Source organism: Danio aesculapii, chromosome 1 (genome assembly GCF_903798145.1).
Source record: "Danio aesculapii chromosome 1, fDanAes4.1, whole genome shotgun sequence".
NCBI lineage: Eukaryota > Metazoa > Chordata > Actinopteri > Cypriniformes > Danionidae > Danio > Danio aesculapii.
The window spans coordinates 11982351-11994473 of NC_079435.1; the positions used below are offsets into that span (position 1 = coordinate 11982351).

General features: G+C 32.3%; 1 protein-coding gene across 2 annotated transcripts in view; it reads left to right on the forward strand.

Annotated features, from left to right (window-relative positions):
* The first annotated feature begins 302 nt into the window (after positions 1 to 302).
* The window catches only part of LOC130226020 (VPS10 domain-containing receptor SorCS1), a 360403-nt gene continuing 348582 nt past the window's right edge, over positions 303 to 12123 (forward strand). Inside the window, exon 1 of one of the 2 annotated variants that reach the window (XM_056456596.1) lies at positions 303 to 1154. In XM_056456596.1, coding sequence (XP_056312571.1) covers positions 480 to 1154 — 675 coding nt within the window. In that variant the 5' untranslated portion in view covers positions 303 to 479. The remainder of the gene's footprint in view (positions 1155 to 12123) is intronic. The other variant, XM_056456595.1, reaches the window with a different exon arrangement.

Below are 12123 nucleotides of genomic sequence, written 5' to 3' on the forward strand. Positions count from 1 at the left end.
CTATAAGCTAGTAACTCACACGTCCAGATAATCAATACTTATATTTCAGGTTATTACTACTCAAATTTTCTTCATTTGAAAATAACAACTCAAGATTTTTGAGTGAATTTTGTTTTTGTTCGTCTCAGAGAAGTTCCGTCACAGAGAAACAGCGCGACGAACAAAAGCCCTCAGATATTGCAGTCGCATGTTATTTCATCGGAGGACGCGTCGTTGGAGAGCGTCTGGGTGAACACACGAATGTTGTGGCACTGGAAAGAATCGTGTCTTTATGGTCTTGCTCTCCTCTGTAATCCCCCGAGCTCCTCCCCTCGGTGCGTGGAGAGCTTCATTTGATCAAATCCTTCAAGTTGGAGCGCGTCGCCGAATCGCACTTTTCCCACAACATCTCAACTGTGGCTGCCGCAACTTACACGAGGACTTCTTCCCGTCAATAACTATCGCTAAACAGAGGGAAAAGGACACTGTGTTGTGCGGCGATGGAGAGGGGGATCAGATGTTGCCGGGTTCATGCGAGGGCTTTCTGCACCCTGCTTTTGATTTTGTTCGCGTGGGTTCCGGTGGCCGAAACAGTGATAACTTGCAGGTCATGTCACCTGCTGGATAAGTGGAGTGGTCGGGAATTACTGGTCAAGATGGATAGCGGTGTCGATTCTGGTAAAGTTAGTGACCAAGATGGAGACGGGTCGCTGTTTAATTCGGCTGGTGCTGAAACTGGTCAGCCCGACTGCGGCGCGAGCTACAGCGGCGAACACGCTCACTCCGTGCGTAAAAGGAATACAGAGAGCCTCCGCTCCGGGGAAACGCCGCCCGGTGAGAAATGGAAGTCAATGCGCAGTCATGGCAAAGTTTATAATCTCAAACGGGCAGCTTCGCAAGCTTCAGCCCCAGGAGATCCCCATCATCGAGTGCGTAGAGGCACCAAGGAACCCGGCTCGCCCCTAAGCGCACGCTTTCAGCCGCCGAGTTTTGGCAACCTGACGGCGCGGGCTGCGCGCAGAGTCCCGCGGTCGGAGCTCCGCTGGAACAGGGACGAACGGAGAACGGCCACGTCCCGACAGGAGGAGCTCAAACTCACCAGTTCTACCTTCGCTCTGACAGGGGATTCCGCTCACAACCAAGCCATGGTGCATTGGTCCGGCCAAAACAGCAGCGTAAGTCCGAAACAAAACACTTAATTTGCTTAAGCAGTGATTTCGCCAAGCACCACCCACGCATTCTGATCTAAACGAGTGTTTTTGAAATTGAGAGTGTGTGATGAGATTTAGTGATGGACAGATGTCCATTGTTGATCACTTCATATGCCTTTCACGCCAGATTTAATATTTGTTAAACTGGCTTGCTCTGTGTTTAACCCAAGCGAAATGGACACTTTCCTTTCCAAGTTGTGCTTGTTTGTGATGTTGAGATGTTGCTCACCTGCTGCTCCTCGTGCTTTTGAGTGTTAGTGGGGGAGAAACTGTGTAAACCAGCTTAACATGCCCACTACATTTGGCCAGGCTGGTGTTCTGGCTGGCTTTAGAGGGATTTCAGACACTTTTAAGCTGTACGGACTGTAGGGAAGCAGCCTGCCGACTGTCTAAATCAGCTAAACAGCAGCTTGGCCAGGTTATGAGACCATCTAAAACCAGCTAAGACAGCACATCAGCTCAGGCTGGCTGGATTTGAGTCCTTTTTCTTTTTTCTTCCTCTTCGTCTTCCTCCAGCAGGAGTATTTTTAGGTGTTGTCCAGGTCTTGTTTGTTACCTGGAACACTTTAGCTGAGATATTTTGGGAATAACTGAATGAAACATGTTTTCACACTCAGCAGGGTTCACATTTTATGGGCTACATATTGTACTCAGATTTGTGGCACATTGCTGCTTATTTAACCTATTTATTATAGGTTATTTATATATTTTTATTGCCTGTTGATTCCCATTTTTTTTATTTAACTCATTTAATTCAATTATTTCCACACATTTGACTTCATTAATACATGAAAACAAATGGAAAACACAGTTTAATGGATTTTTACCTTTTGAAGGAGTTTTGCAGAATAATAATGCATTTTGAAAATCTTGCTTAAACTTGTTACATTTTAATTCTGCAATTAAATAACAAACAAATCTTACTGCAACTCTTATTCATGTTATAAAGAATTAAAACATATTTTATGCCTAACTTTTATTTCTGATTAAAACAGATTAGGTATGGTTTATAAGTAGACTGTATCACAGCTGTTTATACCTAAAATTATCAAGTTTCTTTGTATGTAATTGTAAAATTATTACGTAAATAAGTATATTTTAAAATAATAATAATAATAATAATAATAATAATAATAATAATAATAATAATAATAAATATTTATTAATATTAAAAATGTCAAATAAATAATAATAGAATAATAACAACAATAATTATGATGATGATGATGATAAAAAAAACAGTTATATCAATAATAATACTACAACATTAACAACAACCACAACAACAACAACAACAACAATAATAATAATGCACAATACGTATTAATATTAAAAATATAAAATAATAGATAAATAACAAAAATAATGATGATGATGATGATGATATTGATGATGATAAAAAACAAAAATAATTATATTTATAATACTACAGCAATAACAACAACAACAACAACAACAGCAACAATAATAATAATAATAATAATAATAATAATAATAATACACAAATATTTATTAATATTAAAGTTTAATAATAATAACAATAATATTATTAATACAACATACAAACGACAACAACAACAACAATAATAATAACTATATTATTATTATTTATTTTTTTAATTAATGTATTATTATTTTTATTGCTTATTTTTTAAAACAAATGTATTATTATTATTATTATTATTATTATTATTATTATTATTATTAAATGTATTATTATTATTTTTGTTTATTTTTAAAACGAATGTATTATTTTTTTATGAATGTATTATTATTATTATTGTTGTTACTTTTTTAAATGAATGTATTATTATTATTATATATTTCTGTCTTGGCTTTTCTTTCATTTGAGCCACTAACATGTTTACAGTTCCTTTGAGGGTGACACAAATGAGGCATCACTGTTTTGATAAAATATTTAAATGTACATTTATTAGTTTTTTTAATCCATAATGGGATGATATAGTCAACCATTCAACCGATCACAACCGTAACAGGTGGGGTTAAATGGGTTATTTTATAATAAATGACTCTACAAACATTTAGATTGGAAGTGAAGCCTTCCTTCCTTCCTTCCTCCTTTTTATCCATCCATCCATCCATCCATCCATCCATCCATCCATCCATCCATCCATCCATCCATCCATCCATCCATCCATCCATCCATCCATCCATCCATCCATCCATCCATCCATCCATCCATCCATCCATCCATCCATCCATCCATCCATCCATCCATCCATCCATCCATCCATCCATCCATCCCACTGTATTCTGATAATTGACTAAAGACTACTTTTGCAGTGAGCTACAGTATACAGCGCATTTTCCACAATCCTCCTGTGCAGCAAATCACATCCATTTGAGCTGTAATTCCTCATCCGCCCATTATATTCTCCTTCCCTCGCTTGTCAGAGCAGATGTTTTCTTGCCTCCAGGTACAAAAATCGGAGGGCATTTTATAATTTAAACACAGTACCAACTAACGCGACACATCATCATTATTATCATCAACCACTCAAAACTTTCAGACTTGAAGCAGAGTGAAGTGAAAAGAAGCTCAGGGGAATGAACTTGAGTCTGTCCCACCAGCAGAACTCAATCATTGTGGCTCAGAGCGGCTCCCATTATCATATCCATTAATTGAATTTTCCGAGTGTTGTGCTGCATGAATAGCGTATTTTAGTAGATCCCTTATATATATATATACGGCCTTTTTCCGCTCTGGGTTGGTGTACTGGGGAGCTCGACAATGGGCAAAGTAAAAAGATGACTTTCATTAAGTATTCACTGTCATTGCGGTGGATAAGAAATAATTGAGCAGGCCAGGAGTTTCTTTCCTCAGGTACTTTATGAATAAAGCAACAGCTGTAGTTTTTAGAATGATTTTTATTGTGCGGATGGAAATGAGGATTAATGTGGGCTGGATCGGTGACTTTTTTGTGTGTGTATATAACACAGATTTTTCACAGATTTGTCTTTGTCGACGAAGGATGCTGTAGGGGTTGGTGCATTTTTAAGTTTGTGGAAACTACTGGAGCATTTGGTATTGTATTCTTAATCTATGTGCAAGTGAACGAGTGTGTTTTTAGGATCTGTGCGTGTGCTTGCTTGTAAGCATACTTGGAAAACATGGGTATTATAGTAAACTGACTTATTAAAGTCTGAGTAAACATTTTTGAAATTGAATTACTGAAAAAAATTATTGAGAAAATTATATATTTCATGTTCACTTCTGATTATTTTCTAAAAGTGTAAATAATAATAATATTAATAATGCAAATAATAATAATAATAATAATAATAATAATAATAATATAACTTAGTATAATAATAATAATAATGCAAATAATAATAATAGCAATAATAATAATAATAATAATAATAATATAACTTAGTATAATAATTATAATAATAATAATAATAATAATAATAATAATAATATAACTTAGTATAATAATTATAATAATAATAATAATAATAATAATAATAATAATAATAATAATAATATAACTTAGTATAATAATTATAATAATAATAATAATTATTATTATTATTATTATTATTATTGATGATGATGATGATAATAATAATAATAATAATAATAATAATAATAATAATAATAATTATTATTATTACAATCATCTAATTACTATATTTAAGCAAACATTAATAAAGAATTGTATATGATAAAATGTTATTTAATTATTTAATTAAAATAGTAAAATATTTTGTGCTTAGTACATTTAATTTTAGAAAATTAATTTTATTAAATTGAATAAAATTGGAATTATGCATTTGTTAATATTAACAAATGTAACATTAGTGTAAAGTGTTACTATTTTTATACAATAATAAACAAACAAACTAATAATGAATTACAACACAAAAATAGTATCTTTATGGTACTAAAATCATACTACTTAGAAAGACACTTTTAAAAGTAACATATTTGACATAGTTCATAAACATATGATAGAGTAGAAGTTGTTATGCTTACTGAAGCGGCATAAAATAAAAATACAGTAAACACTGTAACAAATGATCTTCTCTCATGAGTGGTGCTCAACCCTGTTCCTGGAGATCGACCTTCCTGCAAAGTTCAGCTCCAACCCTGATCAAACACACCTGAACCAATTAATTGGTTAGGACCTGAACAGCACTTGATAATTACAGGCAGGTGTGTTTGATATGGGTTGCAACTGAAATCTGCAGGAAGGTCGATCTCCAGGAACAGGGTTGGTCACCCCTGTTCTAGAGACATATGATACAGTATCTAGAAGTTCTTACTGTATGCTCAGAGAGGCAGTATTAATTTAATTAAAATACAGTAAAAACTGTAGAAAAATATGTATACTAACATTTTTCATGTCTTTTATATTAGGGCGTGACTAAAATATTGTTAAATATTTTATTAGCATTTAAAAACTATGTATATTTTACATATTCTACAGACATATAAAACCGTATGTAGCAGGGGTCACCAAACTTGTTCCTGGAGGGCCGGTGTCCTGCAGAATTTAGCTCCAACCCTAATGAAACACACCTGAATAAGCTAATCAAGGTCTTATTAGGTATACTTGAAACACCCAGGCAGGTGTGTTGAGGCAATTTGGAGCTAAACCCTGCAGTGACACCCACCCTCCTGGACCGAGATTGGTGACCCCCGGTATACTGTATAGATTTTCGAGTGCTCGCCAAAGCTGCATTAATTTAAAATGAAAATACAGTAAAAACTGTAAATAAAATGTGTGGAATAAACAATTTCATTTCTCTTAAACTAGGGGGTGACCAATATATGGTCAAATATTATTAATATTTAAAATATCAGTTTATTTATATTTTGAAACAGACATATGAAACAGTACATATAAGTTTGTATGCTCAGCAGCATTAATCTGATTACAAATACAGTAAAAACTGTAGCAAATATGTGTAAAATCATCTTCTCTTAAATTAGGGGGTGACCGAAATATTGTGAAATATTATTAACATTTAAATATATATCTTTATGTACATTTTGACTTATGGAAACAGTATAGAAGTTCTTGTATGCTCACCAAAGCAGCATTAATTTAATAATAATAAATACAGTAAAAACAGTAAATAGAATGTGTGAAATAATCTTTTTCACTTATTTTTTTTCAAACTAGGAGGTAACCAAAATATTGTGAAATATTATTAACATTTAAAATATCTGTTTATGTATATTTGACATCTGAAACAGATATATGATACTGTATATAGAACTTCGTATGCTCAGCAGCATTAATTTCAAATAAAAATACAGGAAAAACTGTACATAAAATATGTGTGAAGTTTTCCTTTTCCCAAACTATGTTTCTTTTCTCAAACTATGTTTACTGTTTATGTATGTTTGACATATTTTACAGACATTTGAAACAGTATATAGAAGTTCAACAGTATTCATTTAATAAAAAATACAGTAAAAACTGTAACACGTGTAAATTAATCTTCTCTTAAATTAGGGGGTGACCAAAATATTGTGAAATATTATTAACATTTAAAATATCTGTTTATGTATATTTGACATCTGAAACAGACATATGATGCAGTATTTAGAACTTCGTATGCTCAGCAGCATTAATTTCAAATAAAAATACAGGAAAAACTGTACATAAAATATGTGTGAAATAATCTTTCATTTCTTTTCCCAAACTATGTTTCTTTTCCCAAACTATGTTTCTTTTCTCAAACTATGTTTACTGTTTATGTATGTTTGACATATTTTACAGACATTTGAAACAGTATATAGAAGTTCAGCAGCATTAATTAATAAAAATTACAGTAAAAACTGTAACACGTGTAAAATAATCTTCTCTTAAATTAGGGGATGACCAAAATATTGTGAAATATTATTAACATTTAAAATCTCTTTATGTACATTTGACATATGAAACCGTATATAGAGGTTCATATGTTCACCAAAGCAGCATTAATTTAATAAAAAATACAGTAAAATCTGTAAATAAAATGTGTGAAATAATATTTTCACTTATTTTTTCCAAACTAGGAGGTAACCAAAACATTGTGAAATATTATTAACATGTAAAATATCTGTTAATGAAGATTGACATCTCAAACAGACATACGATACAGTATATAGAACTTTGTATGCTCAGCAGCATTAATTTCAAATAAAAATACAGGAAAAACTGTACATAAAATATGTGTGAAATAATCTATTTCACTTCTTTTCCCAAACTATGTTTACTGTTTATGTATGTTTGACATATTTTACAGACATTTGAAACAGTATATAGAAGTTCAACAGCATTCATTTAATAAAAAAAATACAGTAAAAACTGTAACACGTGTAAAATAATCTTCTCTTAAATTAGGGGGTGACCAAAATATTGTGAAATATTATTAACATTTAAAATATCTCTTTATGTACATTTGACATATGAAACAGTATATAGAGGTTCATATGCTCATCAAAGCAGCATTAATTTAATAAGAAATACAGTAAAATCTGTAACAAATATGTGGGAAATAATCTTCTTTTAAATCAGGAGGTGACCAAAATATGTAAAATATTATTAACATTTAACGTTTCTAATTGAAGTCATTTAAAAAAATTATTTATTCCCATGCTGTAAAGCCAAATTTCTGAATCATTCATGCACTATTTTTCAGAAATCATGCTGTATCTATATGCCTTCAAGGTCCGGCAAAAGTGACACTGTTAGTTTTTCTGAAGGGATTAAAAGCCCATTAATGTCATCTTTTACTGGCTATTCAATCAAGGACACTTCTTGTGTGTGACTAGAGAAGTTCTTCTTCTAGCAAAAGGAGAAAAGCCATTTTTTTAGAGCCAATTAGTATGAAGTTACTCACAAAAAGTTCCTGTAAAATATGCAACTAGCACCAGTTGTCATATGTGACACAGTCTCACGCAAATGCTGTTAAATCTATTTCTGGCCCCGTTCAGCACAACACATGTAAGGGGAAAGAGCAGAATCCCTGATCTCACAACACTGCTACCAAAACACACTCCTAAAATGCCATTAATTGGATGGGTAAAAACATATTGTGCAGTCAACACCGTCTCTTTTATTTAAGCGGAAAACATCATCATTGCTAGATTTGGGTTGTGCTGACTTAATATGAAGCCTATTCTTCTTTGATTCTTTTGTGAATCACTTTTTTATTGTTCCTGTGATTTACAAAGGATAGTGGCAGATGCTATTATTTAAAGTGACATACAAATGAGAACAACAGCAGTAATAAAAAACAAATGAAAAACAAAAGCACAGAAATATGTAAACATAATAATATAATGATGTTCATCTAGTCTAAATTGGAAATCTAAATATATATATATATATATATATATATATATATATATATATATATATATATATATATATATATATATATATATTAGGGCTTTACATCAGGTGCTCCAGTTTCCCCCAAAGTCCAAAGACATACAGTACAGGTAAATTGAATAAGCTAAATTGGCCATAGTGTATATGTGTGAATGCAAGAGTCTATGGGTGTTTCCCAGTGTTCCCGACTGAAAGGGTATCAGCTGCATAAAACAAATGCTGGATAAGTTACAATTACTAGCCTCCTGAATTATTAGCCCCCCTGTTTATTTTTTCCCCAATTTCTGTTTAACAGAGAGAAGATTTCTTCAACACATTTCTAAACATAATAGTTTTAATAACTCATTTCTAACAACGGATTTATTTTATCGTTGTCATGATGACAGTAAATAATATTTGACTAGATATTTTTCAAGACACTTCTATACAGCTTAGTGACATTTAAGGCTTAACTAGGTTAATTAGCTTAACTAGGCAGGTTAGGGTAACCAGGCAAGTTATTGTATAACGATGGCTTGTTCTGTAGACTATCAAAAAGAATTGCTTATAGGGGCTAATAAATAAATAAATAAATAAATAAATATATATATATATATATATATATATATATATATATATATATATATATATATATATATATATATATATATATATATATATATATATATTAGCCCCTATAAGCAATTTTTTTTGATAGTCTACAGAACAAACCATCGTTATACAATAACTCCTCACCTGTCTGAAGCATACTTCATAAATACACATTTTTTGATATATGGATTGATTGGAAAATAGTGTCTGTTGCAAATGTGCAAAATTGGTGTTAGCATCAGTTAAAGTGTCTGAGAGATGAAAGTGTGTTTTCTACAGGTGGTTTGTCAGGCCCTCTCACCCATGTGAGACACTTTACTCCCAACCTGAGCAATATTGTGGTCGTTTTTTCTTTTATTAAGGAATAAAGCCCATATGCTGTAATCTTTAAAAGACACATAAACATCAGTGCCAATACTAATGCTTTCCACCATAAAAGCTTCTTGCCGTTTATTGTCTTTTTTGAATCTCTACCACAAAATTACACTTTTTAAAACTCGTTCGCTTTCTGGATATTTTCATATTTCAAAGAGAGAAACGGCGAAAACAATCAAAACAAAGACACATCCTGCGTAAGGGTTTTGTGGGTGGACAGCTGAAGGGCAAGCATTTTTATTTTTCTGATATGAACGGTAGCTCTGCCATGAAGTATTTGGCAAGCGATGTAAATGAAGACGAATCGCACTGAAAATGCCTTTGCTAGGCAAAAATGAACAGTCACCGCAAACATTTTACTCTTCCAGATCATTCTGCCTGTTGAAACAAATAACTCTCTAGTGCAACCGCGTTTCCAACATTCAATACTAGGCTCTTTTTTTTTTAAAGTCCTTGAAAAATGAATAGCGCCCTACTGGAAAAGGCAAACTCGTAGCAGTATGGCACAATGACTTATTGCTAATATTACAAAGCTGTTGTGGTTCAAGCTAATAATTCAGTTAAAGTCATCGTGGAAACAAAAAAACTATATTTACTTTCTTTGCACATGAGTGATTCGTCTGTGGACTGAAAGTCTCATTGAGGGAATGTAATGTCAATCTTAGTTGAATTTGTCATTTTGAATTTACGAAGCTGATACTTTTATAGTTTTACCATAGTTTTTTTCAAATAAAATAATATATAATGAAAATAATAAAAATCAAATATCTTGGTATTAAATTAAATTAAATAAGTTCACTTCTGCTTAATTACCTCTTTCGCGCGTGAGTTTTAAATACTCCCGCTGTCCCGTGTTTTTTTTTGTGATCGTTACTTAGAATCCATGGCGTTCTAAAGTTCCCATGGTGATGTGCCAAGTTTATGACGTGACCCACCATCACCAATGTTCTATGTACAGTTGAAGTCAGAATTATTAGCCCCCCCTTTGAATTCTTTTAAAAATATTTCCCAGATGATGATTTCCCAGCAAGAAATTTTTCACAGTATGTTTGATAATATTTTTTCTTCTAAACTATAATATTTTTTCTTCTAAACGGGGGCGAATAATTCAGACTTTAACTGTATATGTCGTATTTTGTTTCTTTTTGCCCTTTTCTATAAATATTGACAAATAAATTCATTATATTGTGAAATTTCTCATACTTCGATTCTCAGATATGTGATAAAATGTGATATTTTGTCTTTTAAACAGCTTAATAATGATCATAATATTTGTTATACGAGTAACGGGTGCCACTGTTGTTACTAAATGGGATACAGCTGCGATCGGAAGTTAACAAGAAGGATTTATTTTATTTATTCAATTATACATTAATTGTATTTTTATAGCTATACAGCTGAGGATACTAATGTCAATATAGCATATTTTTTGTGACAGTGTACAACAAATAATGTTTTTACATCATCGTGAGGGCTGGGTTTAGGGTTGAGGTAAGGGTAGACGCTAATAAAATACAATTAATGCATAATTTAATGAATACTATTAATACTTCTCGTTAACTTTCGATCACAGCTATATTTACAGCTGGATTAACGTCATGTTCGTTCATGATTTTCTGACGAAATACATGAAGGTATGCAACTGTTTATCTGGGAGAGGAATAGAGAAAATATTCTAGTAATATAAACAGTGTGTATCTTACATGAAGCAAAGCACATCGTTCAGTTATATAAAAAGATTATTATTATTAGCGTCTCCAGAGACATCCGCGTGTATTTTATAAACCTTAAATGGTTTCTTTTGCTTGTAGTTATGTGTATTTGAATATCCGAAACTTAAATGTTTTATGTTTAAAAGCAAGGAGAAGTTGTTATTTATGAAAAGCGATGTGCACCTCTGTGCCTCAGATTTGAATTTTAGTAGTTGATGATGTGCACTCTGAACGATCTAATCACACCGGTGTGATCGTGCACTTCAGAGACCAGCCAAGGCTGATCACACCAGTGTGATCGTACGCTTGAAGGGGTTAAATTAAACTAAAAATTAAATAAAAAAAAATTAAATTAAACCACTATTGCTTTTCTTTCTTTCTTTCTTTCTTTCTTTCTTTCTTTCTTTCTTTTCTTTCTTTCTTTCTTTCTTTCTTTCTTTCTTTCTTTCTTTCTTTCTTTCTTTCTTTCTTTCTTTCTTTCTAATCTACATAGCAGTGCTCATAGATTAAATTAAATTAAATTAACCACTACTGCTTTTGTCTTTCTTTTATGCCATTTTTGAGAACAAAAAAATCACAGTGACAAAAAAAAAAAAAGTGGTCTGACTGGATCTGGACTTAAATCAAGTGGCAGTTGTGGGTTACAAAAATCATACCTCTTAAAAGAAGAGAAACAATAAGACGACACCTGCGTCCAATTTTACCCCGTTATCTCCATATTACTCTTGCTTTATAAAATGTCTCGCTCCAACAGCCATGCATGTTCCCCTGCTGATGCTGCCATTATTCACAGATTAATTAGTGATTTGCAGAGAGAGTGATAGGAAGGAACCAGGTGATTTGGATATGAAAATTGTCATACAGCAGTTTGATAAGGTACTGAAGCGTGTCTGAATCTCC